General features: G+C 40.9%; 2 protein-coding genes across 3 annotated transcripts; both read right to left on the bottom strand.

The window, feature by feature from the left end:
* Positions 1–100: 100 nt before the first annotated feature.
* Positions 101–17,175, bottom strand: slc35d1a (solute carrier family 35 member D1a). The gene is made up of 12 exons (XM_058403907.1): positions 16,948–17,175; positions 14,731–14,764; positions 14,563–14,649; positions 12,437–12,504; positions 11,993–12,064; positions 11,780–11,848; positions 9,192–9,294; positions 6,639–6,731; positions 3,398–3,465; positions 3,211–3,289; positions 3,045–3,127; positions 101–2,955 (listed from the first exon to the last, which is right to left on the bottom strand). Exons 1-12 carry the CDS (start codon positions 17,055–17,057, stop codon positions 2,847–2,849), a joined length of 975 nt encoding a protein of 324 aa, XP_058259890.1. The 5' UTR covers positions 17,058–17,175; the 3' UTR covers positions 101–2,846.
* Positions 17,176–19,001: 1,826 nt separating this feature from the next.
* LOC131362073 (uncharacterized) lies at positions 19,002–24,676 on the bottom strand. Of its 2 annotated transcripts, none has more exons than XM_058403811.1 (2): positions 22,529–24,676; positions 19,002–20,601 (listed from the first exon to the last, which is right to left on the bottom strand). In XM_058403811.1, exons 1-2 carry the CDS (start codon positions 22,529–22,531, stop codon positions 19,711–19,713), a joined length of 894 nt encoding a protein of 297 aa, XP_058259794.1. In that variant the 5' UTR covers positions 22,532–24,676; the 3' UTR covers positions 19,002–19,710. The 2 variants fall into 2 exon arrangements, with proteins under 2 accessions (XP_058259794.1, XP_058259793.1); XM_058403810.1 differs by having other exon boundaries at positions 24,582–24,675.
* Positions 24,677–26,046: the final 1,370 nt, after the last annotated feature.

Here is a 26,046-nt window from a genome sequence, read left to right as displayed (position 1 = left end):
TTATTTAAAACAAATATTAAGCTGCGATCTAAAACAAGGAGAACAAACCCAAATGGAGATTTAGTATAGAAAGTACTATGTTTATTTTTATTTATTACATTTTATTAATTAAAAATGCGAGTACAATTTATTTTTTCTTGATAAAAGATGAAGTAAAAATGGATAACAGACAGATTAGAAATCCTGTTCTCAGTGAATCTGTCACCAGTCCCCGGATCCCTGGGTATGAAGTACACTATATTGGCAAAAGTTTTGGGACACCCCTCCAAAATCATTAAATTCAGGTGTTGTTTTTCAGGGGTTGGGCTCGGTCCCTTAGTTCCACTGAGAGGAACTCCTAATGCTTCAGCATACCAAGACATTTTGGACAATTTCATGCTCCCAACTTTGTGGGAACAGTTTGGGGATGACCCCTTCCTGTTCCAACATGACTGAACAAAGCAAGGTCCATAAAGACATGGATGAGAGTTTGGTGTGGTGGAACTTGACTGGCCTGTACAGAGTCCTGACCTCAACCTGATAGAACACCTTTGGGATGAAATATAGCGGAGACTGTGAGCCAGGCCTTCTCATCCAGCATCAGTGCCCGACCTCACAAATGCGCTTCTAGAGGATTGGTCAAAAATTCCCATAAACACACTCCTAAACCTTGTGGAAAGTCTTCCCAGAAGAGTTGAAGCTGTTATAGCTGCAAAGGGACAGGCCAACTCTATATTACATTCATGTGCATGTAAAGGAAGACATCCCAGTTTTGGCCTGGCTTACAGGAAGGGGTCATCCCCAAACTGTTCCTAAATTAGGAGCATGAAATTGTCCAAAATGTCTTGGTATGCTGAAGCATTAAGAGTTCCTTTCACTGGAACTAAGGGGCCGAGCCCAACCCATGAATTCCATGATTTGGAGTGTCCCAAAACCTTTTTGGGTGTCCCAAAACCTCTGGCAATATAGTGTAGAAATACACCCTGGAAATGACACCCTCATTCACTCCTACAGGCATGCAAGGAAACTAGAGAATCCAAAAGGAAATAATATAAAACAAAACAAATCCATACAGACCCAGGCTCAGGCTCTTAGTCCTTGGAGCTGTACTTATATGGCATATTCCCCTGGGCGTAAAATTATTAGACCTGAATTGAACAAGTAACATGGGATGTAGATGATTAGGACTAAAGCCTTGTTGGATTTGCTGCAATTACTCAACAGTTTACATTATACATGACATGATCAGATCTCCAACTAACAGGTAAGATTGGACTTGAAATTATTGGGACAATAAGTTAGCAGGTAGCAACTATAAAACCACCTCTGAAGAAGAAGAAAAACAACAAAGCAATATGAAATGATACAACATGTAATATTGCACATTTCCTTATTGTCTTTACATAAAAAGGCAGGGCAAATAAACATGTACACCTGCACCAGATGCTGAAGTACACACTAAGCAGAAAACCCCATAAGACTGATGTATTGCCTTGTATTTTTGTCTCATTAGTTACTCCAGAAAACAGCAGTTGTCTGAAGAAAAGTGACCAAAATCCAACCGATAGGAAAACTGAGGTATTTTAATAACATACATGCAAGCTCAGATTTATTTTCTTTTGCACTGCTACAGTCACTGAGCTCTTGTTCATATGAAAGAAATAATAATAATAATAATAAAAAAGAAAAGCAGTAAAAAAGAAACAATATCTAAAGGAAAAATAAAAAAAATACAAGCTGTGTCCATGTCTTAATGCTTTCAGTGCTCTATGAATAACCTTGACTGAGAAAAAGAACACAAAATGAACAGAAACATCTATGTCTTGAAAGACGATCATTCCTCTGAGGGACAGAAAAACTCGACTGTGTGATAAATGTTTTATATTTAAATGTTCTATCTTTCTTGCAGACAAAAATATATATATGTATATGTATATATATATATATACACACATTATATATACATATATACATATATACACATACATATACATATATATACGGACTGGATACAGCCAAATTACTGAAGATTCCAGATGTATAACATCTAGATAGCATTGATTGAACTCGTCTTCACATTTTGACTCGGTCAAAAAGTACCAATGATATTAACGCTGACGTACGCAAGACGTACATCTTTTCTTTTCCTCTCGACAACCCGAATGCAGTTCTAAATACAATGGAAAATTTGAGTTACGTCTTTTTCTTTGCTTTTTTCCACTAACCTACCGTAAACACTTCCTCGTCGTTCATCGTGAAATAAAAAGTACCTGTGAACTGTTTAAAGTGCGAGTATTGCGTTGTTCACTTTAGAAGGTAACACAAGCACTACATGATCCTAGCAGATGGAATGTCTACACCGACATTTCTAATACTGAGGGGAGAAAAAAAAACAAAAAACAAACATAAAACATATCATTAGCCTATTACTAACATAAAATGCTGACGTAAAATAGCAAAGTATGGCACATTCATGGAAACAAAAACGGCATAATACTGCCATAAATGACAAATCATACTGTTCATAAGAAAATATAGAAATTCAAGTTGAATGTACCTTAAAAAAGAAAAAGAAAACAGTATTGTTTCAAAATACAGTCTAGACCTCCAATAAACATATGTTTTTCTTTACTCTATAGTAGAATAGTTTTTACTCTATAGAGATATAGCTGGACGATAAATAATTGACGTGTCCAATGTTGTCCTTCTTTTGCGACGATGGCGTCCCACGATTGGCAGCTTGACGTGTCTTTTCTTGCTGGGTTCACAGGCGATGTTCGTACATCAATCCTGTTGTGTTTTGCTCTTCACGTTCTGGCGCACTCGAAGTTAAAACACTGAATGATAGCCTTGAGCTGAAGTGCTGCTCATACAGCCACTTTCCCCTTCACCTCCAGCTTGTTGATGCTCTCGCCCTGTTTGCTGCTCTGTTCCTCAGTGAACGTTATGTAAGAGTACACCAGACTACCAGCAATACTGAGGAAACACACACACACACACACTTATCACAGTGGCACAGGTGAAATCAGGACGAGAGAAACTGTCGATAAAGTTTAATACCGTACCTGATGTTCAGACCTATGAAGTTAGTCCAGGAGAAAATATAATCCCCTCCGAACACCATTCCAATGTAAGTCACTAATATATTCTGTGAACACGTGGAGAAAAAAAATTAATGACAAAATGCAACATCGGTCATGTCATCCCTAAAAAAAATTGAACTAAGCTTACTTTCAGGCAGCCGACGATGGTAGTCGTTAAAGCCGAGTTGTACTGAGTGCAGAGCACGGTGGAGTACATCAGGATAAATCTTAAAAAAAATAATAATAAATAAAAATAATAATAATAATAATAATAATAAAACAAGCTGTAAATAAAACTGCACATTTTCAACGATTATTTGTTTATATTAATTTACCCCATTATGCAGGACATGATGAACTGTCCTACAAAGAGTGTATCTGACCAGCCATCGTAATCCAGGGCCTAGAGAGAGAGGGAGAGAGAGAGAGAGAGAGAGAGAGAGACAGAGAGGGAGAGAGAGACAGAGAGGGAGAGAGACAGAGAGAGAGAGACAGAGAGAGAGAGGGAGAGGGAATGGGAGAGAGAGAGACAGAGAGGGGAGGTAGAGAGAGAGGGAGAGGGAGTGAGAGAGAGAGAGCGTGAGTGAGTGAGACAGAGAGAGAGAGAGAACACATCACTTTCACGGGATTTACTTAGGGTAAAGACATGTCATAGCAGCTCATATATTTAAGTACGTGTATTTTACAGCAAGAAAAATGTAAAACTAAGACAGTAACTCTACCGAGACAACTTAAATAAAAGCTTTAAATCATGGAGAGTATTTTCTCCTGTTAGATTATGTTGAATTTATATTTCCCACGTCAGCTTTACGTGCATGCTGACTCAGCAGGAGGTCACATTAGCTTCAGTTTAATGCAAGTGAGTAATATTCAGTGTGTGTGCGAGAGGACAGCAAAATTCAATCCTTGAATTTTTAGGGACATGAAGCCTTTTTAACCCCTTGTGCTAGATAAACTACTTGGATATGCACTGGTTGATGTACAAGCCTTCTTTAGTCAATTTCATCACGAGAGATTAGAGGTAAAAGTGGCACAAAATCTAGGCCGAAGAATCGAAAGAAGATTCCTGGAATTTATTTGCACTTCCGTGTTGGGGGCACCACCAAAACTACTGGTTTTGGAGTAGGAAAGGAAATCTTAGTAGAAGAACAAAACATTGATGTAATGCAGAGATTAAAAAAAATCTCCTCCGCTGCCTCAGAAGTAAACCTGATCCTGAACTATTGAACTGCATGTCCCTGCAGGTCGGGTGTGGAGAAAACTGGCTGTTCCTGTTAGAATGTGAATAAAATTCAAAGCCAGCTGCTTCTAACAGGTCGATCCATTACAAAAACATATTTAAATTAATAATAAGAAATGCTTTGCATTAAAGGTTCCCTAATCTGGCATCATTTAACATGAACAAACAATAAACATCAGCTTTAAAACAGCATAAATAACATTAACAATAATATCAATACTTGTATTTGGTCGTAAATAAACCAAATTATCAACCCATGCCACTCATCACTGGCTTTCGTATCATCCTTACGTAAAATTAAGCACATGACCAACAAACAACCTTAAATGGTAAAAATGAGAACTTCTGCAAATAAAAACAAGCAAGCGGTAGGTGCTTTGCAGGTTATCACTAGTGACTGATGCTAGAGGCTGCAGTCTTTAGCCTCCTTGATAGAGCACCTGTCTACCATGCCGGAGACCCCGGTTGGAGACCCGCTCGGAACGGTTGTGAGTAGGACCCGAGGGGGGTTACATTGGTGCCGTGACCCGGATGGGAGTGAGGTTTAGGGGGGTGACTGTAACGGAGGCCAGCGGTAGGTGCTGTGCAGGTAAACCTCACCCCCCCCCGATCTCAAGAGGCGCACTAGCGACTGATGCTAGAGGCTGCAGTCTTTAGCCTCGTTGTTAGTAAGCCCGTCTACCATGCTGGAGACCCCGTTTGGAGACCCGCTCGGTGCAGGTGCGAGTAGGACTCAGAGGGTTACATTGGTGCCGTGACCCGGATGGGAGTGAGGTTTAGGGGGGGTGAGTGTAACGGAGGCCAGCGGTAGGTGCTGTGAAGGTAAACCTTACTCCCCTGATCTCAAGAGGTGCAACTAGCGACTGACGCTAGTGGCTGCAGTCTTTAGCCTCCTTGTTAGTGCGCCTGCCTCCCATGCCAGAGACCCCGGTAGGACATGCATATGCAAGAACCTCTATAGGGGTAAATCGATTAGGACGAGTATCTGTTTGAAGGTGTTTTGCACCAATTGGTTGTTGTGCAGACAAGTCCAAGCAAGTTCTGTGTGTTGTCCAGGTTGAAAGCCCAAACAGCCTGCAGGAAGAAACTCCTCCTCATGCTCACCTCATTTATCGTCATTCATATCACGATAGACTAATCACTGATTTCAGTGCAGGTAACACAGATGAAATGTACAAGGACTGACTGAGATTATGCCTTGCTTAAAACATTTTGCACATGCAGCTTTGTACAGAGTGGAACGTGTTAGTTGATCCCTGTTTAATGATTTTTACCCATGGGCACATTACAGTGAGAAACTGAAGACTTTTCTGGCATTTCCCAAACAACCATGAGTCAAATAACCACTCCATATATTCAGTGATTTCACTAATGCTGAAATGTATGATTGATTTCTGAACGTAACAGCTAGAAATAATACCATAATGAGGGACTTTCAGGCCAATTCCAAGTGTATCTTGGACAGTTGAATGAGATGAATATTTTGAATACAGTCATAAGCTTTAACCAAGGCTTAAAACTATGATCGGATATTCAGTTAACATTAATGAGTTCAGTCGGATGTTTACAATCGTGCTGTAATTTAAGCTTTCATAATCTACATAGACTCATGAATGTGTATTTAATGAACATTCAATATACAGCATTTTATACCTGCATTTTATTAATGCTGAAGTCCACGGTTTATTATATGAACTAAATAACCATAATTAAGGAAATGGTAAAGAAAAACATGACCATGATTTTAACTTATATGGCAAAATACCTTGCTTTAACTTCATGCACATCTCCATGAGCCACTATATTGCTCCTGTTTAGCCGAGTGGGTATAATGGTGGCTTTGTGTACGAGCGCTCGTGTTCCTCTGAGAGGCGGCGTGCTGAATAAACTGAGGCCTTGCTGTGAACACACAGCGCTGCATAAAATGAGCCATTCATGAGGCATTTATCATGATTCGAGTCCTGAAATGGAGCAGCTAATTGTGAAATATGCATTCAAGGTGAAAAGTTAAATGGAATAAAATGCTCTCAGCAATGATGTTTTTGCCCTTCGTGTCGAACAAAACAATCCTGAAGGGAATTTCTGACCATCTAAATGGAAAACTAATGCAGCTCTAAAGAAGGAAACTGAATATGTGACCTCGAAGCAGATGGTCTGACCCAAGCTGCCAGATAGCTCTGGTGATGAGGGATTGTTGATGGACGTCCATCAAACAGGCATTACAGGTTATTATAGAAGTCTTTCAAGAGAAACTAATTCTACATTTGGAGCTTTAAACAGTTTAGATCAACTGCCCCGTGTGTCTCAATGCCTGCTCTGTATTACAGACTGCTTACCTTGTCCATGTCTCCAGTGACATGTGCCAAAAGGAGTGTAGGCAGGATCATAAATAAAGCGTTGTAATAGAGTAGACCATACTTTCCCAGCTCCTGAGGAGGGGGAGACAGGGAAAGAGACAGAGTTATTTATGGTACATTCCAGCCTGCAGATGTCATGAATGCATTCCTCACATCTCTCTCTCTCTCTCTCTTTCTGACACTCCCAAACTAAAAATACAGGACATATGATTTACGGATCAACTTTACTAGCCACAATACATCACAAACCCTTCTGTCCATGTCTCCTTCTTAGTCTCCGAAGATATAACTAATATACAAATTCAATTAAATTATTACATTAAAATTAACCTCACTAGAAAGCGATTCTAACCAAAAACGCTCAACACACTGAAATGTTGGTGTGAAGAATTAACATTTTGGATATATGTATAAAATACATTTTTGTCATATCATAGCTGATCATTCTCGCCATGTCCTGATACTGGACTTACATATTAATATGGAGGAGATGTTACATTTTTTCATCAATTTACATTTATATTTCTGCCATGTTGGCATATCCCTTATCCAGAGCGAATTACAATCCATCTCATTATGCAACAGAGGGTTAAAGGCCTTGCTCAAAGGCCCAGCAGTGGCAGTTTGGTGGACAACCTTCTGATCAGTAGTCCAACACCTTAACCACTAAGCTCCTACATCCCTATTAATTGAGATCGGGTACTAATAAAAAAAAAACTCAGAAATCATTCTAGAGCTGGAATCGCTATTTACAGCATAGTCAAAGCCGTACTCATACTCAATACGAAGGTATGTGCTTCCTATAGAACACCAGGTATCATTTATGGCCCATGTGTACAGTCTGAAAGCTTCTACAGCACAGAATAGTTCTTCTGTTGCATGAGGACCATGAACCTTTATTAGAATTGGGTCCATCAACTAGGATGAGTATCTGGTTGAAGGTGTTTTGCACCCGCTGGTTGTTGTGCAGACAAATCTAAACACAAGTTCTATGTGTTGTCCAGATTGAAAGCCCAAACAGCCTGCAAGAAGCAGCTCCTCTTCTTATTTATAGTCAATCATTTCACTGATTTCAGTGCAGATAAAATGCACAATAAAAACCACTTGGCACATCTAAAGATTGACGGAGATATGGCCTTGCTTAAAAGAGTCGATACATGCAGCATTGCACAGGAACCTGTTAGTTGATCCCTGTTCAAGGGTTTTTAGCCACAGGCACATTGCAATGGGAAACTGAAGACTGTTCTGGCACTTTCCAAACAACTATGTGCCAAATAACTCCTCATATATTCAGTCAGTAATCACTAACACTGAAATCCATTATACTTCTGAATATACCAGCTGAAAACAATACAATAAGAGGGATTTTCACACCAGATTTACTCATTGGGCAACTTTTATAGCTATATGTGTGCAAATATAAGAATTTTATTATATGATCAGGCATAACATTATGAGCAGTGAGAGGTGAAGTGAATAACACTGATTATCTCCTCATCATGGCACCTGTTAGTGGGTGGGATATATTAGTGAATATTTTGTCATCAAAGTTGATGCGTTAGAAGCAGGAAAAATGGGCAAGTGTACGGATTTGAGCGAGTTTGATGAAGGGTCAAATTGTGATGGCTCAGACTGGATCAGAGCATCTCCAAAACTGCAGCTCTTGTGGGGTGTTCCCGGTCTGCAGTGGTCAGTATCTATCAAAAGTACCTTTAAGTCCTGTACGTTGCCTGGGGAACACTTTCACCAGGATGCACTATGGGAAGAAGGCAAGTCGATGGAGGCAGTGTCATGCTTTGGGCAATGTTCTGCAGGGAATCCCTGGGTCCTGCCATCCATGTGGATGTTACTTTGACATGTTCCACCTACCTAAGCATTGTTGCAGACCATGTACACCCTTTCATGGAAATGGTATTCCCTGATGGCTGTGGCCTCTTTCAGCAGGATAATGCACTGTGCCACAAAGCAAAAATGGTTCAGGAATGGCTTGATGACCACAACAACGAGTTTGAGGTGTTGACTTGGCCTCCAAATTCCCCAGATCTCAATCCAATCCAGCACCTGTGGGATGTGCTGGACAAACAAGTCCAATCCATGGAGACCCCACCTCGCAACTTACAGGACTAAAAGGATATGGTGCTAACATCTTGGTGCCAGATACCACAAGCACACCTTCAGGGATCTAGAGGAGTCTATACCTCAATGTGTCAGGGCTGTTTTGGCAGCAAAAAGGGGACCAGCACCATATTAAGCAGTTGATCATAATGTTATGCTTGATCAGTGTAGACCTGTACATATGGCAATATATACTGAATCTTGAACCTATTCTAGCTGATGTTAAGTACAGTATCCTGTATATAACTGACAACTGTGTTACAGTGAGAAATATGCAGCTAGCTAACATCAGACAGCACTAAATGTAGCAGCTTTACAGAAATATTATCGATAACATTAATCCTTGATTATTCCTAAATAAAATCAAGTTCTCACACATTCACTCCATTCATTCCAGGTCGTAAAAATAATTCCTACCTTAGAGTCCAACTTCTGTTTGACAAAGGCTCCATTAGCAGCAGTTAAGACGTCATTCATTAAGATGAACACATAACCCTGCAGGTCAAAGGACAGGTCGGCGCTGGACGAAACAGAAGTGAGGGGGAAAAAACGGAGAGGTAGTAATTAAAGCTCAGAGGCACAGTAAAGTATTTTCAGGACATCAACATGGCAATTTGAGACACACCTTCCTTCAGAGATTCAATAAACCCTTTCAGTATTAGAGTTATCTACAGAGGGCTGTTGAAGTGAACTGAATACTGTACTGAGTAAATTAGCTCATAAAACCCCAGTGTCTCTTTCATTCTCTCTCTTTCTTTCATTCATTCTCTCTATATCTCTCTCCCTTTTTACCCCCCCCCTCATTATTTCTCTCTCTCTCTCTCTCCCTTTTTATCCCCACCTCTCTTTCTGTCTTTCATTCTTTCTGTCTTTCATTCTCTCTCTTTCTTAAATTCTCTCTCTCTCTTTCATTCATTCATTCTCCGTCTTTCATTCTCTCTCTCCCTTTTCATCCCTGTCTTTCATTCTGTCTGTCTTTCATTCTCTCCCTCTGTCCCTTTTTATCCCCCCTCCCTTTCATTCTTTCTCTTTCTTAAATTCTCTCTCTCTCTCTCTCTCTCATTATTTCGCTCTCTTTCGTTCATTCCCTGTCTTTCATTCTCTCCCTCTCAGTCTCTCTCTCACACACACACACACAAAACCACAGATAAACTCCAACATTTCATTTTACCCATTAATAGTTTTAGCATCTGATATACAAGTCCCTGTACATGAGCTGTTCCTGTTACTACAGAAACAATAGCGTATTAGAAGGACTGAGTTAATATTAACCTAATGTTCACATAACAGCTAGAACTATTGTCAAGCGTTTATACGGGAATAAAGCACACCATCTGACCAATCAGATAAAAATATTCATCTGTATCAGGCCAATTAACATTCTTTAAACATTTTTTTTTATTTACATGTTGTCCATAAAGGTTTCAATTAGCTTTCATTGTAAAAGTTTTCATTGTGACAGGGTGCACAGGTATAAAGAATAAATCTGGTTATTTCCTGGATGTTTCAGTGTCAGAGCACTGGTTTATTTATTGAAACACTTCACTAAACACTGTACATTAGTGTCATAGTCCTGGAAAAACTCTGCACTCAAGCCAAGAATCCTGCTTTGGAGATTTGATTTATTTTCCTGTTTTGTTGGTTGAGATTACTGAGTGGTCACTGTATAGGATATTTATATAATTGTTTTGCTTTATACTGCTCTTAATGTTTGCATATTTGGTCAATACTGTATAAAACAGGGGTCCCCAACCACCGGGCAGTGTGAATGACCAAAGACGCGATCTGAGCACCCGTGAAATATTTGGCATGGTAAATATCTAAACCTGTCGGCCCTTGATGACGTATTTTTAACACACTACATTCGTGGGCGTAATTTCTCATGTCGTGTGTGTTACTAGCGTTGTGTCTGTAAATGGTCATAGTTGTACATTTTGGAGTTGTACTCTAACAAACACACAAAATCTCCTATCTGTAAACCGTGGATCTTGGAATCCAAACACAGAATTATATCCAATAGTTTTACATTTCGCACGAGTAAATGACAATTACACACAAAATGTTCTGAATTATATACGATTATTTTTGACCGTGATTTTATTCCATACGATGTGGCCAAAGTAAAAGCGTTGAATGAATCTCTGCTGCTGTACGCAGATGCAGGACGAGTGTGCTGTGGACATTTCTGATTAGTGCAGGTGGTGTTTCAGAGTAAAGTACTGTTTAATATTTCTCACTGCAATTGAATATGACTGCCATTAAAATACTATTATATAATCACAAAGTCCAGCAGTCCAAGGACACATACAGTCCTTTATATGTGAATTAGCCAAAGTAGAAAAAGTCCTCTCTCTCTCTGCCACAATCTCAATCTCTCTCTCTCTCTCAATGTCTGCCACCATCTCTCTCTCTCTGCCTGTCTGCCATCACCCTCCCCTCTCTCTCTGTCTGTCTGCCAACATCTATCTCTCTCTCTCTCTCTCTCTGTCTGTCTGTCTGTCTGTCTGCCATCATCATCTCTCTCTATCTCTCTCTGTCTGCCTGTCTGTCTGCCATCATATCTCTCTCTCTCTCTCTCTCTCTCTCTCTCTCTTTCTCTGTCTGTCTGCCTGTCTGACATCATCTCTCTCTCTCTTTCTCTGTCTGTCTGCCTGTCTGCCATCATCTCTCTCTCTCTCTCTGTCTGTCTGCCTGTCTGACATCATCTCTCTCTCTCTCTCTCTCTATCTGTCTGTCTGTCTGTCTGCCATCATCTCTCTCTCTCTCTCTCTGCCTGTCTGCCATCACCCCTCCCCCCCACTCTCTCTCTCTTTCTGTCGCTCTGTCCCTGTCTCTCTCTCTGTCCCTCGCTCTCTCCCTCTGTCCCTCTCTCTCTGCGTGCACACACACACACACACATTCACACACACACACTACCAAATTCGTCTGTTCATTAATCATAGTGTAATTATTTTATATGGCCTGAACTCTAATGCAAAATAGTAATTATTTCAGAGAGGTTTTACCTTGCAGCCACAAAAGCCCCGAAGATCATTGTGAAAACAGTGAGCTGAACCGGCCATGAGAATTTCTTCCTTTAAAAAAAAAAAAAAACAAAAAATTAAAAACAAATGATCATCTCATCCTCATCCTCATCACAGTGAGAACACACACACACACCTTTAACAGTAGTACTACAGTTACGCCCTGTTTATTATTCAAAGTGCTTAATCACTCACTTCAACAAGAAGCCCTCGGCCAGCATGGTGAAGAGAATGGAGAACCTCCTCAACACCGTAAACATCGGCAAACTGGAGATGGAGAACTGCATCATTAATTAAATCCAGGATGCTAAACACAATACTTCCCAGTGTCTAAATTCTCGCTTTACATTACAAAGCCTTATTGTTTGTTTAGATTATTTTTCTTTGCCCAGATCTGCTCTTTTCTGCTTCACATGTGTTTGTAAGTGTGAACAGACGTCTGCTCTGAAACGCTGTACACAAGTCAACAACAAAAACCTTTACACTTCCAACACAAAACACTGCAGTAAAGGAAAAGCAGCACAAGCATTTCGGAGATCTTCTTGGGAACGTGTCTCCAATATGATTTGACTGGATTTGTCTTCACACTCTTATTAAAAACCAAGCCTTAGGGTGTATTTGCGGTGTGAAAAATCATACTTTAGCCTTTTCGTTCCAAAGAGTCCAGTTACTTGATTGCCTACATATAGAAGAGGTAGAGGAAAGGTCTGAAACAGGGAGAATAAAAAAAAACAAACAAATTTGTCCATTAATATCAAGAAACGTCCAGGAGTCATTTTTTTCCACAGAGAGGCTCAGGGACTCAAAATGGCTGAAAATAACACGTTCCAGATCCAGTTACGGTTCTTCACAGTGATCATACAGATGAAACCGCATTTTTATCCATTTACAACTTCCCACTTTTTATTTTATTTTTTTTCACCCGGTCAACTTCCTCCCTTACTTCAGTGGTTTTCCGTCTCTTTTATGTCAGGGTGTGACTTTCACAGAGATGTCCCCACTGTCTCCATGGACACTTCCCCAAAACCTCACTAAAATAACTGCTGTTTGTCGTCATGGTGATGAGACGGTACTGTAAACCTCCGTCTGTGTAATCCTCTACACTTCTAAAACACGTCGTCTCGTCCCCCTGCCTGTCGCCCCTGACGTGTTTGTAACGTTATCATGTGGCGGTTATCAAACACACACAAGGAGCTTGGCATTACTGACTGGAGCTAAACAAAACCACTACATATTTCAGGCCGAGCTCACTGCCACACTACTTCACTTATTTTAGCTCAGCACGCCACTTTTCACTCTCTCTCTCTCCGTTTCTGTCTCTCTCTCTCTCTCTCACTCACTCACTCACTCTCGCTCTCTCTCTCCCCGTCTCTCTCTCTGTCTCACTCATTCATTCACTCTCACTCTCTCGTTCCGTCTCTCTCTCTCTCCCGTCTCTCTCTCTCTCACTCACTCACTCACTCACTCTTGCTCTCTCTCTGTCTCACTCATTCATTCACTCTCTCTCTCTCTCTCTCATTCATTCATTCACTCACTCTCACTCTCTCTCTCTCCCTCTCTCACTCATTCACTCACTCACTCTCGCTCTCTCTTACTCACTCTCGCTCTCTCCCTCTCCCCCTATCCCTCACCCTCTCTCCCTATCCCTCACCCTCTCTCTCTCTGTCTGTCACTCGCTCGCTCGCTCTCCCTCTCCTTCTATCTCTCTCCCCATCCCTCTCTCTCTCTCTGTCTGTCACTCGCTCGCTCGCTCTCCCTCTCCTTCTATCTCTCTCCCCTTATCTCTCTCCCTATCCCTCTCTCTCTGTCTGTCTGTCTGTCACTCGCTCGCTCTCCCTCTCCTTCTCTCTCCTTCTCTCTCTCTCTCTCTCTCTCTCTCTCCCCCTATCCCTATCCCCCCCTCCCTCCCCTCTCTCAACTCAAACTTTGAGGTCAATAAAAATGCTCTTCACTGAAAAGTCTTAGATAAGATATTTTACTAAAACTGGAGAACATCATGACTATAATTATTATTATTAATCTTTTATTGAGACATTCTTTGCTTTTCGTATCATCTCTACTACACTGTTCTGAACGCAGCCTTTCTCATACCAAGGAAAGTTTAACAGGATGGACCGGTCATCAAATTGAGTGATTTCGATCTCTCAGAAATCTGATATTTCTGATATGAAGTGGGTGAAACTGCCTGCTGTGCACTGAATATTAACCAATATTATTTATTTTGTAATTAAATCCTGAAACTAGTTTTAACTTTTTCATGGTCTGTATACCCTTTGCCTAGTGGCTTCCTACATTATCCACAACGTTGTGTAACTAGCTGCATACGTACTCGGATTTAGGCCTCACTCTAAACGAGTGAAGTTTAGTTAGATTTCACGTTAATCCCACGGTCAGAGCCATCGTCGAGTACGTCAGTGCAACTGCGTCCAACTTCATGTGCAAGATCAACTCTCAATATCGTATCATGTACAATTCCAGTCAGTAAGATACCAATGTCATGTGCAATATTTACTGTCTTTGTTTAATCCTGCTATCAGTACTGGTTCTAACACATCCTGAAAGGACCTTATTTGTATATTTTGTATATGTAACATATTGATATACATTTCTCTTGTATACTGGCAAAATAATTTCCTTCTGGATTACAAAAGTTCTTATCTTATCATCATGAACGAGGCCTGAATATTATCACTTGCATTATCCTGGAGTATTTAGACAGTGTGAACATTCCCCGTGTGTGTGTGTGTGTACACATGCGTGCTCACCTTGCTGAGGATGTTGAGCTCCCACCCGGGGAAGGTGATCACCCGCAGAGCCTTTCCGGTCCACAGCACCAACACTGTGGCCAACATCTGTCATTAACACATCAACAGTGAGGATGTTTGTCTGCACCACCGACAGAGGAAAGAGCTACAGGAAGAAACATGTCTTACCTGCCCGATGCCAAGACATAGCGATGAAGGAAACCTGTAAACGACAGAAACGCTTAAAGAAAAGACTATACAGCGAGAACACTCATGCACAGTGATTAAACTGACTCATATATACCAGGCATAACATTATGACCACCTGACTAATATTGTGTTGGTCCATATTTTGTTGCCAAAACAGCCCTGACCCATCATGCACTGTGTATTCTGACCCCTTTCTAGCAGAACCAGCATTAACTACTTCACCAATCTGAGCAACAGTAGATCACACGGACCAGCCTTCTCTCCCCACGTACATCAATGAGCCTTGACCGCCCATGACCCTGTCGCCGGTTCACCACTGTTCCTTCCTTGGACCACTTTTGATAGATACTGACCACTGCAGACCGGGAACACCCCACAAGAGCTGCAGTTTTGGAGATGCTCTGATCCAGTGGTCTAGCCATCACAATTTGGCCCTTCATCAAACTCGCTCAAATCCTTACTCTTGTCCATTTTTCCTGCTTCTAACACATCAACTTTGAGGACAAAATGTTCACTTGCTGCTTAATATATCCCACCCACTAACAGGTTATGCCTGTTATATATATATATATATATATATATATATATATATTACATATACTGTATATTAACAATCAAATGCTGAAGATTTACACTGACTTAAAACTCCTATAATGAGAAAAATTAAAAAGATTTTATGCTCTCAGAAATTTCCAGAAAGCACCGTGTTCATGTGGAAAAATAAAAAGAAGTCTTCTGTTTAAGTCTCTCCTGTCACCCAGCTCTTTTCTCCCGAAACGAAACACCTCAGAAATCTCACATATACGTCTCCTCATGATTTTCTCAACAAAGTCACACTGTTCTCACATCTGCCAAGTTCATTCACACAAACTACCAGGTTTACTACGAGCATACTAATACAGTCTACTGCGCAGGGGTCTGGGGCACATGCAAAGAAAAAGCTGTGCAGCAAAAATACTTTCAGAAAATAAGGATGTTTCTAAATTTAAAAATATATATATACACTATACAGTATGAACGAAGGCAATATTTAATAAGAAAAAATAATTAAATAACATATAAAAAAATGAGAAAATAAATAAAAGGGAAAAATAAGAGAAAAAATATAGTCTCGGGTATAATTTGTACAGTTTTATAAGTTATGTTTTTATTTTATCTTAAAAGAACCCGGTCTTTCTGCTGCTTTCTTTACCGACCTACAAATATTTTTTCTGTATTTTTATTTGTCGGAAAAGTCGTTGCTTGGAAATCTGAAGTCTTCTCTGGTGCCTGTAACATGCCAAACTCATACAATCTGAAACATTTCTAACAAAATTGATATAAAAAAATATATATATTTTTATATGGAAGACGTGGAAGACGTGAAAGAGGCGAAGACGTGGAAGAGGCAAACACGTGAAAGAGGCAAACACGTGAAAGAGGCAAACACGTGAAAGAGGCAAACACGTGGAAGAGGCGAACACGTGGAAGAGGCGAACACGTGGAAGAGGCGAACACGTGGAAGAGGCAAACACGTGGAAGAGGCGAACACGTGAAAGAGGCGAACACGTGAAAGAGGCGAACACGTGGAAGAGGCGAACACGTGGAAGAGGCAAAGACGTGGAAGAGGCAAAGACGTGGAAGAGGCAAAGACGTGGAAGAGGCAAAGACGTGGAAGAGAAAGCTTTAATGTGAACAACTTTTAAACTAGTCTTCTATAGGATAGTGCTTCCCAAGCTTGGTCCTGGGGAACTCCTTGTCCTGCACTCCTCACACACCTGAGTTAGCTAACCATGTCTTCAGGAGATGAAGAAGGTGTGAAGACTCCTTAGGACCAGGAGGTTCTCCATGACCAAGGACTGGGAACCTGGATTTGAGTGTTTCCTCTCAATCTCAGCAGGATCATGAATGGGCTTTTGTAAATCACACCCATGCTGTATTTGTGTCTCGGCTCCACACTTAAAGTTTTATACATACATATATAAGAGTGCCATGATGCCCAACCTGCACCTCTGACTTTATTACATTTAAAGTTACATCACGAGCCACATCCGGTGTGTCTGCTAGCTAGAGATGAGTGGATTATTTTAAGTGCACTAGTATACGATTTTGGATATAACCCTAAAAGTTCCTCCAACTCCCACCCCCACCCCCACCCCCACTCCCACTCCCACCCCCACTCCCACTCCCACGCGAGCCAGATTTCCGTATTCTTACCTGTAGTTGGTTAGGACGCTTTTGTTTATCACAACTATTAGGAAAGAACTCACGCCGTAAAAAGCCGCAGCGAGCAGCTTGATTAACAGCGTCAAGGTTTCGTCCGCCATCCCAGGGTCTCTCTCTCTCTCTTTCTCTCTCTCCTCTCACATCCCGTTACTCCGCGCGCCGCTCGTCTTTCTCTCCACGCTGACGTTTCTCAACTTCCGCCATCTTTCACCCTCCCTCCCCATCCATCACTATGCCTACGTGTCACGTGACGACCGATCGATAGGCCGCGTCTAAAAACAAACGGTGCACTTTACACAGAGCGCAGGATGAGCGCTCGTGTACTGCACCCTATGTAGTGCACTCTGGAGGAAGCCTAGAAATGTATTTGAGATGCGACCACGTGCGACTTAAAAAATAGTTAGTGCGCTCTGTCGCCATCTAGCGGATACAGGACGAGGTTTTGAGACACCGCTCTAATTCGTTGAATTCAAGGGGGTTGTTTTTCAGGGGTTGGGCCTTGGCATTTTAGTTCCAGTGGAAGGAACTCTTAATGCTTCAGCTTCATACCAAGACATTTTGGACAATTTCATGCTCCCATCTTTGTGGGAACAGTTTGGGGATGATCCCTTCCTGTTCCAACATGACTGCACACCAGTGCACAAAGCAAGGTCCATAAAGACACGGATGAGAGAGTTTGGTGTGGAGGAACTTCACAGACTCCTGACCTCAACCTGATAGAACACCTTTGGGATGAATTAGAGTGGAGACTGTGAGCCAGACCTTCTCGTCCAACATCAGTGCCCGACCTCACAGATGCGCTTCTAGAGGAATGGTCAAAAATTCCCATAAACACACTCCTAAACCTTGTGGAAAGCCTTCCCAGAAGAGTTGAAGCTGTTATAGCTGCAAAAGGAGGGCCAACTCCATATTACATTCCTGTGCATGTAAAGGAAGACATCCCAGTTTTGGAATGGTTCACAGTCTCCTCTCTAATTCATCCCAAAGATGTTCTATCAGGTTGAGGTCAGGAGTCTGTGAAGTTCCTCCACACCAAACTCTCTCATCCATGTCTTTATGGACCTTGCTTTGTGCACTGGTGTACAGTCGTGTTGGAACAGGAAGGGGTCATCCCCAAACTGTTCCCACAAAGATGGGAGCATGAAATTGTCCAAAATGTCTTGGTATGAAGCTGAAGCATTAAGAGTTCCTTTCACTGGAACTAAGGGGCCGAGCCCAACCCCTGAAAAACAACACCTGAATTCAATTATTTGGAGCGGTGTCCCAAAACTTTTGGCAATATAGTTTAGATTTATTTATTTTGATTTTAGTTGATTAGGTGTAACTGTGATATTGGTGATTAACAAATTTCTATACTTGGAATTAAAGGGTATCTGGGATTTTTTAAAAACTAAAAGTAAGGAATCAAACACTTGGGGGCGTACTGTCACTGCCAAAGTCACATGGCAGTGATTCATTTCCAATAACAGCACATCCCCAAGTGTTTTATTATTGTTCTACCATATAGATTTGCCAACAATAATCAATCTCTGCATTATTTATATTAAATTAAAATATGTTAATGCTGTAATCATTAGGCTTAGATTTTGCGGAAGTCCCTGTAGCTGTCGATATAGAAGTGATAACACATTAGAAAGAGTGATTTAATGATCAATTCATTTTTTTAATATGCTGTTTTTAACAATAGATATGTTCAGAAATATATAAATTCAGGATATAAATATACATCTAAAGCTTACATTTTAACTGAGGTCAGCTCGGCAGACCTGGGAGTCAAACTCACAACCTTTCAGTCATACAACACCTTAAACACGAAGCTACCACATCCCCCAACACCTTAACCTCTAAGCTACCACAGCTGTTAACATTAACGTTAACATCTGTTCACTGAAGGAGCCTCATGGTAATTTAATGTAATTGTAGTTTATGGTAATTGTAGCCCTGAGCTATTATAGCAAAACTGTTCATATCAGTAGCAGTCCAAAGCCAAGTTTCTAAGTGGTACCATCCACAGCATCTTGTGTATATAAAGATACACCAATCAGGCATAACATTATGGCCACTGAGAGGTGAAGTGAATAAGACTGATGATCTCCTCATCATGGCACCTGTTAGTGGGTGGGATATATTAGGCAGCAAGTGAACATTTTGTCCTCAAAGTTGATGTGTTAGAAGCAGGAAAAATGGGCAAGCGTAAGGATTTGAACGAGTTTGATGAAGGGCCAAATTGTGATGGCTAGACGACTGGATCAGGGCATCTCCAAAACTGCAGCTCTTGTGGGGTGTTCCCGGTCTGCAGTGGTCAGTACCTATCAGAAGTGGTGCAAGGAAGGAACAGTGTTGAACCGGCGACAGGGTCATGGGCGGCTGAGGCACATTGATGTACGTGGGGAGCGAAGGCTGGCCCGTGTGTTCCGATCCAACAGACGAGCTACTGTTGATCAAACTGCTGAAGAAGTTAATGCTGGTTCTGATAGAAAGGTGTCAGAATACACAGTGCTTAATGGGCCATGGCTGTTTTGGCAGCAAAAGGGAGACCAACACAATATTAGGCAAGTGGTCATAATGTTATGCCTGATCGGTGCCTTCTAATCCCTAAGCCATGCTGTTGAAATGGAATAATTACACACTTTCTGACCAATCACACTGAATTAAACAGCACTGTGGTGTAACCACTTGTTTATTTCTACAGTAGGACACAAACGGTTTATTTAATTGCAATATGCAAATCTCAAATGCAGTTCGAAAGATGCTTTAATCCAGATATTCAGCAGTTGGAATGTTTATTGTCTCTGGTTGCCATGATGAGGCATTATCCTTGGGCGTTTTCTCACTGTCAGTAGCTGAGCAGGGAGAGATCAGGTCAGCAGTCTCATGGGGTGATCTCATGTCATTCACACTGAACGCATCGCAATCCTCACAAACACAAACTTCGGACGCCTCGTTTGCCTCCTTGAGACAGTCGTCATGATGAAGCAGTTTCTCTCTGATTATGCAGTTCACACCAGTTTCGCAGCACTTTACTGGTCTGGAGATTGACAGGAAATCCATCTGATTTCTTGAACTGCTCCACCCAGATGGTGGTGTTGAAGTGTGAGCACTGCTGTTTACACCTCTCCTCGTCGAAGCAGGCGGTGCTTTACAGCAGGCTGGAGAGATTTTTCCAGACTCACAGGTTTGGCTCGGGTTCATACCATTAACCACAGGGCCAACGCACGGAATTAAAACGTTCTGCTTAGGTATGAGAGAGATTTTCTTAGTGGGTGTGGATGGGCGCACTGCCAGGGTTTCATCACGATAATAGAGAGGAAGTGGGGCGAGATCTGGAGATCTGATCACCTTTCCATCAGCTGTAAGCACACGCATGTTGACACAATTATCTCCAGTCCTCTTCACCTCGAGCTCAGGCTGGGAGTATGGCCTGTGATTGCCGAATCCTCCACATGCCTGTCTTTCCCTCATACTTCGAATCACGTACCTCGCCTGCACGGCCTCTGTGTAGAGAACGATTGCCGAGCGCAAGCTCCTCTTTCTGATCTGTGAAGGAGGATCCAGAGAGTGGAAACCCGGGCTGCTGAAAGGCTCGTACTGACGCTGCTGAGTGCTGTACACCACAGGACATGTTTCACTGGATTTCTCTCCAAACTGGAACAAGATGAAATATTCAACTCATTAAATTCATAAATCTGAGAATCGGCTAAACGTGCCATTGGCAATATCTGTACCAACTGGAAATATGTTACTATAATCATAACCATGATAGCTTTACAGTAATGGTTACAATAAATATTAGTGTAACTCTGGAGATCTCATCTTAGGCAATACATCAGGACTATGCGGTGGTTTCACACAGATGAGGATTGAATCTTGTTCCTCTCAAGGTTTCTTCCTCATGTTATATCAGGGAGGCTTGTTCATTAGGGGTATATATATAAATTAAAATGGAAAGGTAAAGCTGCTTTGTGACAATGCTCATTGTTACAATTGATCCAGTGTTGTAAACCTCCCCTTTTTCAATGCCATTTGGGGATTTTTCTTGTTGTTGTTGTTGTTGTTGTTGTTGTTGTTGTGCTTGCTCCATAATTTGCAACCTGGTTGCGTGACTTCTCTCTCAGCGCTTTTCTGAAAATATAGTGTTTTTGTTTTTTTTTTCTTTCACCGACAGTTAAGGGAAAACCACCAAGCATCTTTATCTATCTTTAACTTTCCAAAATGTGCCGTGCGTCGCTCACCTCAATGGTCTAATGCTCTCTAAGTAGAGTAGTTGATTAATGAACGCTGCATGTGGGCAGACTTTTGCAGGCGATGCTTTACTCAGAAAGCATTTTTCCAAGACTGATAAGCCTTTTACACTTGAAGTGATGAGCGGTTTATGAGTCACTATTCTGGATATTTTATCAATAAATCACCACATCTGAGGTGAAGCCATTTTGTACAAGGAGTCTGTGTGTTCCTTCATATGTGGGAGAAATCTAGGACTGTTTTTTTTACGCTTTGTAGGTTAGAGATCTGAACTTTCTGTCCTCTCTTACTGACACAAGAATGTAAGGGTGAAGCTCAGACTAAGACTTCTCAATAAAACGCTCAGGAAGTGGTGGATTTTATAAATATCTGAGGGTAGATAAATGAGATTCACAAACTAAGCCTGAAAATACAAGTGCAAAGGTTTCCATAGCCTTTGAATATAAACTGGATAGTTAAACTGGATAGTCTTTCCCTATTGTAGCCTCAGATTCATGTTCTTAGCTGACAGGATTGATGTGGTCTTTTCTGTTCTTAGCTGACAGGACTGGTGTGCATTCTGAGATGCTTTTCTGCTCACCACTGTACTTATTTGACTTTCTGTAGGCTTCCTGTCAGCTCAGTCTGGCCATTCTCCTTTCCCCTCTCTCATTAACAGTTTCTACCTGAAGTCACTGGACTGTGTAAATGCAAAATATGTGAAAATGTACACAGATCAGGCATAACATTATGAGCAGTGCCAAGTGAAGTGAATAAGACTGATGATCTCTTCATCATGGCACCTGTTAGTGGGTGGGATATATTAGAGGCAGCAAGTGAACATTTTGTCCTCAAAGTTGATGTGTTAGAAACAGGAAAAATGGACAAGCGTAAGGATTTGAGCGAGTTTGACAAAGGGCCAAATTGTGATGGCTAGACGACTGGATCAGAGCATCTCCAAAACTGCAGCTCTTGTGGGGTGTTCCCGGTCTGCAGTGGTCAGTATCTATCAAAAGTGGTCCAAGGAAGGAACAGTGGTCATGGGTGGCCAAGGCTCATTGAGGAGCGAAGGCTGGCCCGTGTGATCCGATCCAACAGACAAGCTACTGTTGCTCAAATTGGTGAAGAAGTTAATGCTGGTTCTGATAGAAAGGTGTCAGATGACCAGCACAATATTAAGCAGGTGATCATAATGTTATGCCTGATCGGTGTATGTTTATATGTGAAAATGCCTTTTTAAAAAGTAATATTCATTTTCTCTATAGATCAGATCTGGAGACAGAAGGTTGATAAGAACCTTAAGGGTTCTGGTTAAGGGTTTAATCGTGAACGTGATACAGAAGGTGTTTACCATGAAGGCTTTATGAAGGCGAGGAGCAAGCACTCTCACATCTTTCCTCTTAAGTAAATCATCAAAACTAAGAGGAACAGGCTCAGCGCAGACTTCCTTTTCAGTCCTATTAAAAACAGAGAGGACTAAGCTCTGATATTCGATCTATGTTGATTCTTTTTTGAACTTCTTAAAGGGATAAACTTACTTGTTCTGAAGTATACCAGTGCCAGTACTAATATGATCAGTGTTCTCTCGAACTGGCTCTTGCTGAGGGTTCATCGATCCATCTGGCACTGGAGATTTAAATAGTGCATCCACTTCTGGAAAACACGAAGCTTAACGTGAATTGCTTCAACTAAAATTTCCTAAAATAACAGCACTGCTGTGAGTCGTACCACTGTGAACCGAGCTGGAGCACCAGTGAGAAATGTCTGTGTCTCCAAGACTGATGCCTACTAAGGCCTTGCTTCTGTTCACTTTGGTTAGTTCCTGCAAAGAGGGAACCTTCTCAACCTGAAGAACAAAGGATACCTCAAGCTAATGCATATTGCTGGTCTTCACATCAACATCCATACTTAGTAAATATGTTTGTGTCTTAAATATTTGAAGAACATTTGCTCTGGCTATCTAGCATGCTAGTAAGCAAGTAAGTTTGTTTCAGAACTTAGTGGCCATTTTATTAGGTGCACCAGCCTTGTTATTATGATCACAGTATGATTATAAGGTATACACAGTGATACCTGGTTGTTACATTAGACATAAGACTAACACCTAATAGATCCTGTAATATAAATTGTTCAACAATTAAAATGCTAGGTTTGAGTGAGCTGGTGCAGCATGGTGGCTTAGTGGTTAGCACTGTTGCCTCACAGCAAGAAGGTCCTGGTTTCGGATCCTGGGTTTGAACAGGCAGGGGCTTTTCTGTGTGGAGTTTACTCTGGTTTCCTCCCAAAACATGTATATTTGGTTGATTAGTAATTCTAAATTGCCCATGAGTGTGAGTGGTTGTCTGTCTATATGATGCCTGTGACCTGTCCAGGGTGTACCCCTGCCTTTTGCCCAATGTGCAATGGGATAGGCTCCAGCAGACCCCTGTGACCCTAATTAGGAATAAAGCAGTTATGGACAATGGTTTGAGCGAGCTATTATATCACGACGTTTTATCATCAGTAAAATTGTTATACAAACTGTTACACAAACCTATTTAAAGGCAAATGGTTAGCTGCAGATTGGACAATGTGTGCTTATTCTATCTGCTTTTCATTTCTGCTCCAAAGGCAGTATGTGGGCAAACAATAACAGTAAGTAATCCACTTGATGTGCATTAATTACACCCCACACATGACATAAAGTCAAGTAAGCTTTGTTGTTGTTCCACAGGTAAGGATGTAAAGATAGGAACACAATAAAATTCCTCTGTAATCACAGTGCTACACTGAGCACAATACACTGATAGACAAGATGATAATATCAGATACAAGACACCTTTTCACATGCTTCTCTTTAGATTTTCCTTTCTAACCAGATACATGAAATCATAGTTTATAGTTTTAGAAAGGTTTTCTCTGATTTCGTCTATCCTCGATTGTTCTCTTGTCCTGTCTAGTTTGTGCCTGCTGTCCTGTATATTTATTGTCCTGAATATTAATCATATCCTTTCACACTGCTTTGTATTTGCACTTAATGTAGATCTGTGTACTTCATTATGTCTTGCACCATGATCCTGAAGAAATAACATTTTTAGTGCATTCCAGTACATAACAGGTATACAAAACTATAAAGTATACTAATAATCTAGAAACTATTCAGTATACAATACTGATCCCTGTTGCACAGCAGTGTCTATGTGCTGCTCGCTCACAAAAGGGCACTTATAGGATTATAGCTATATAATTACTGACCGCAGCCATCTGTTGCTAAGAAAACTTCAGTCAGCTCTCCTCTACTCTGTACAGAGGTCAGTAGTAATCCTATAACAGGGTTGGTTTATCTGCAGGGCAGGTTGACCTGGTAAAATGGCCACTGAGTAGAAATCTTTCTATAGGAACTGCATAAAGAGAACTGTATAGACCTCTCTTGACCAGGTCATTCTGCGTGGAGATTGACTGTAAGGCCTCGGAGTCTGTGGCATCTTCGGCATGGTGAAGAAACTTGTTTGTCCGTCTTCTTTGCCTTTAAAACAGAACAACATAAGGCGCAAACATGTGGCGTCGAAAGTACACGGCAATCACGTTTCTTGAGCTTGACTGGTATGGTTTCATTGACTAGTTACAGTGAATTAATATTTCACTGAAACAAATAAACGTAAAGAAATCAAGCCAACAGCTATAACACCACAAATATTTGCCATTGTGCAACAAATCAGACAATATATTTGTCATACAATACACTGGACATATACATACAGCATTTATTAATATTATTTTTTATTTATATTAATTTCTTATAAATATTTTGGGCACAAAGTCTAGAGTTTATTTAATGTAATAATTAGAGAAAATTATTAAATGATTAAATATTCATACATATTTGTAGATATTATGTGATATTAAAGCTCTCTTAATTTGTTATTGTGTCCTAAAGGAGTTTACAGGGAAGAACAAAAAAACATTTAGACAGAAATAAAGTTCTCATATACTAATCCCAATAATGATTCCACGTTCTGCTTAAACACATCTCAATTTATATTAGTCTCTGTGGCATACTTTTAATAAATTAAACACAAAAAAACTTTGCTCTTCAGCAGGTATTGCCATAGTTTTAACATTTTTAGCTCACCCATTCCTTACATATCTTACCCCCACACGTGGTGTGTCCTGTCGATGGCCTAACATTAGTTTTATGTTTTTCAGGATTTATGATACCTCTGCTTTTCCCAGCTTGGTCTGATTTGCTGCAGGAACCACCTTTCATGCTGGCTGCCACAGCTAAAGACTTCCTAAACAGAACAACATCAGGCTGAACAAAGTGGTTCCTGGCACTTCCTGTTCCTGTTCAGTTCAGCTTGGCATAATGGTAAGTGTTTTCCTGGTATAATGGGAATTGTACATTGAAACAATCCAAAGTCTGACCAGTATCCAGGTCATCTGTGAACTTACCTTAGCCGTTTATAAAGAAGATTTTGTTCATCCCTGACAATTTCCTCGTTTGCTTTGGGCTTTTTTCTGCCACTGAATTCACGATAAAAACCAAGTCCCGTATCAGACCTACCATACGCAAAGCACTGCGTGGGCATTTGTGTCAGCTGGAGATTTTTCTAAAAGGAAGGACGAGATTTGTAATGTATAAATTAAGCCTATATTAACTTCTTCATATACAATTAATGCTATAAATATAAAAAACATTATGCATTCAGGCCCAAAAGAAAAACAATGTTTGCAAACCATGGATATTATCATAGCACTGCTATTTTACAACTACAGGCTACAGCCAACCCTTAAACCTTCAAGCTAAATGACATTAAGAGTGATTGTGGACTGTAAAAAGTGGAGTGACCTTTGGCTATTTGACTTTTTGAGAAGCTTCTGCTTGGCGCC

This window comes from Hemibagrus wyckioides, linkage group LG11 (assembly GCF_019097595.1).
Source record: "Hemibagrus wyckioides isolate EC202008001 linkage group LG11, SWU_Hwy_1.0, whole genome shotgun sequence".
Taxonomy (NCBI): Eukaryota; Metazoa; Chordata; class Actinopteri; order Siluriformes; family Bagridae; genus Hemibagrus; species Hemibagrus wyckioides.
Note: the sequence above shows the minus strand (reverse complement) of the source record. Positions and strands in the feature narration are given on the sequence as shown.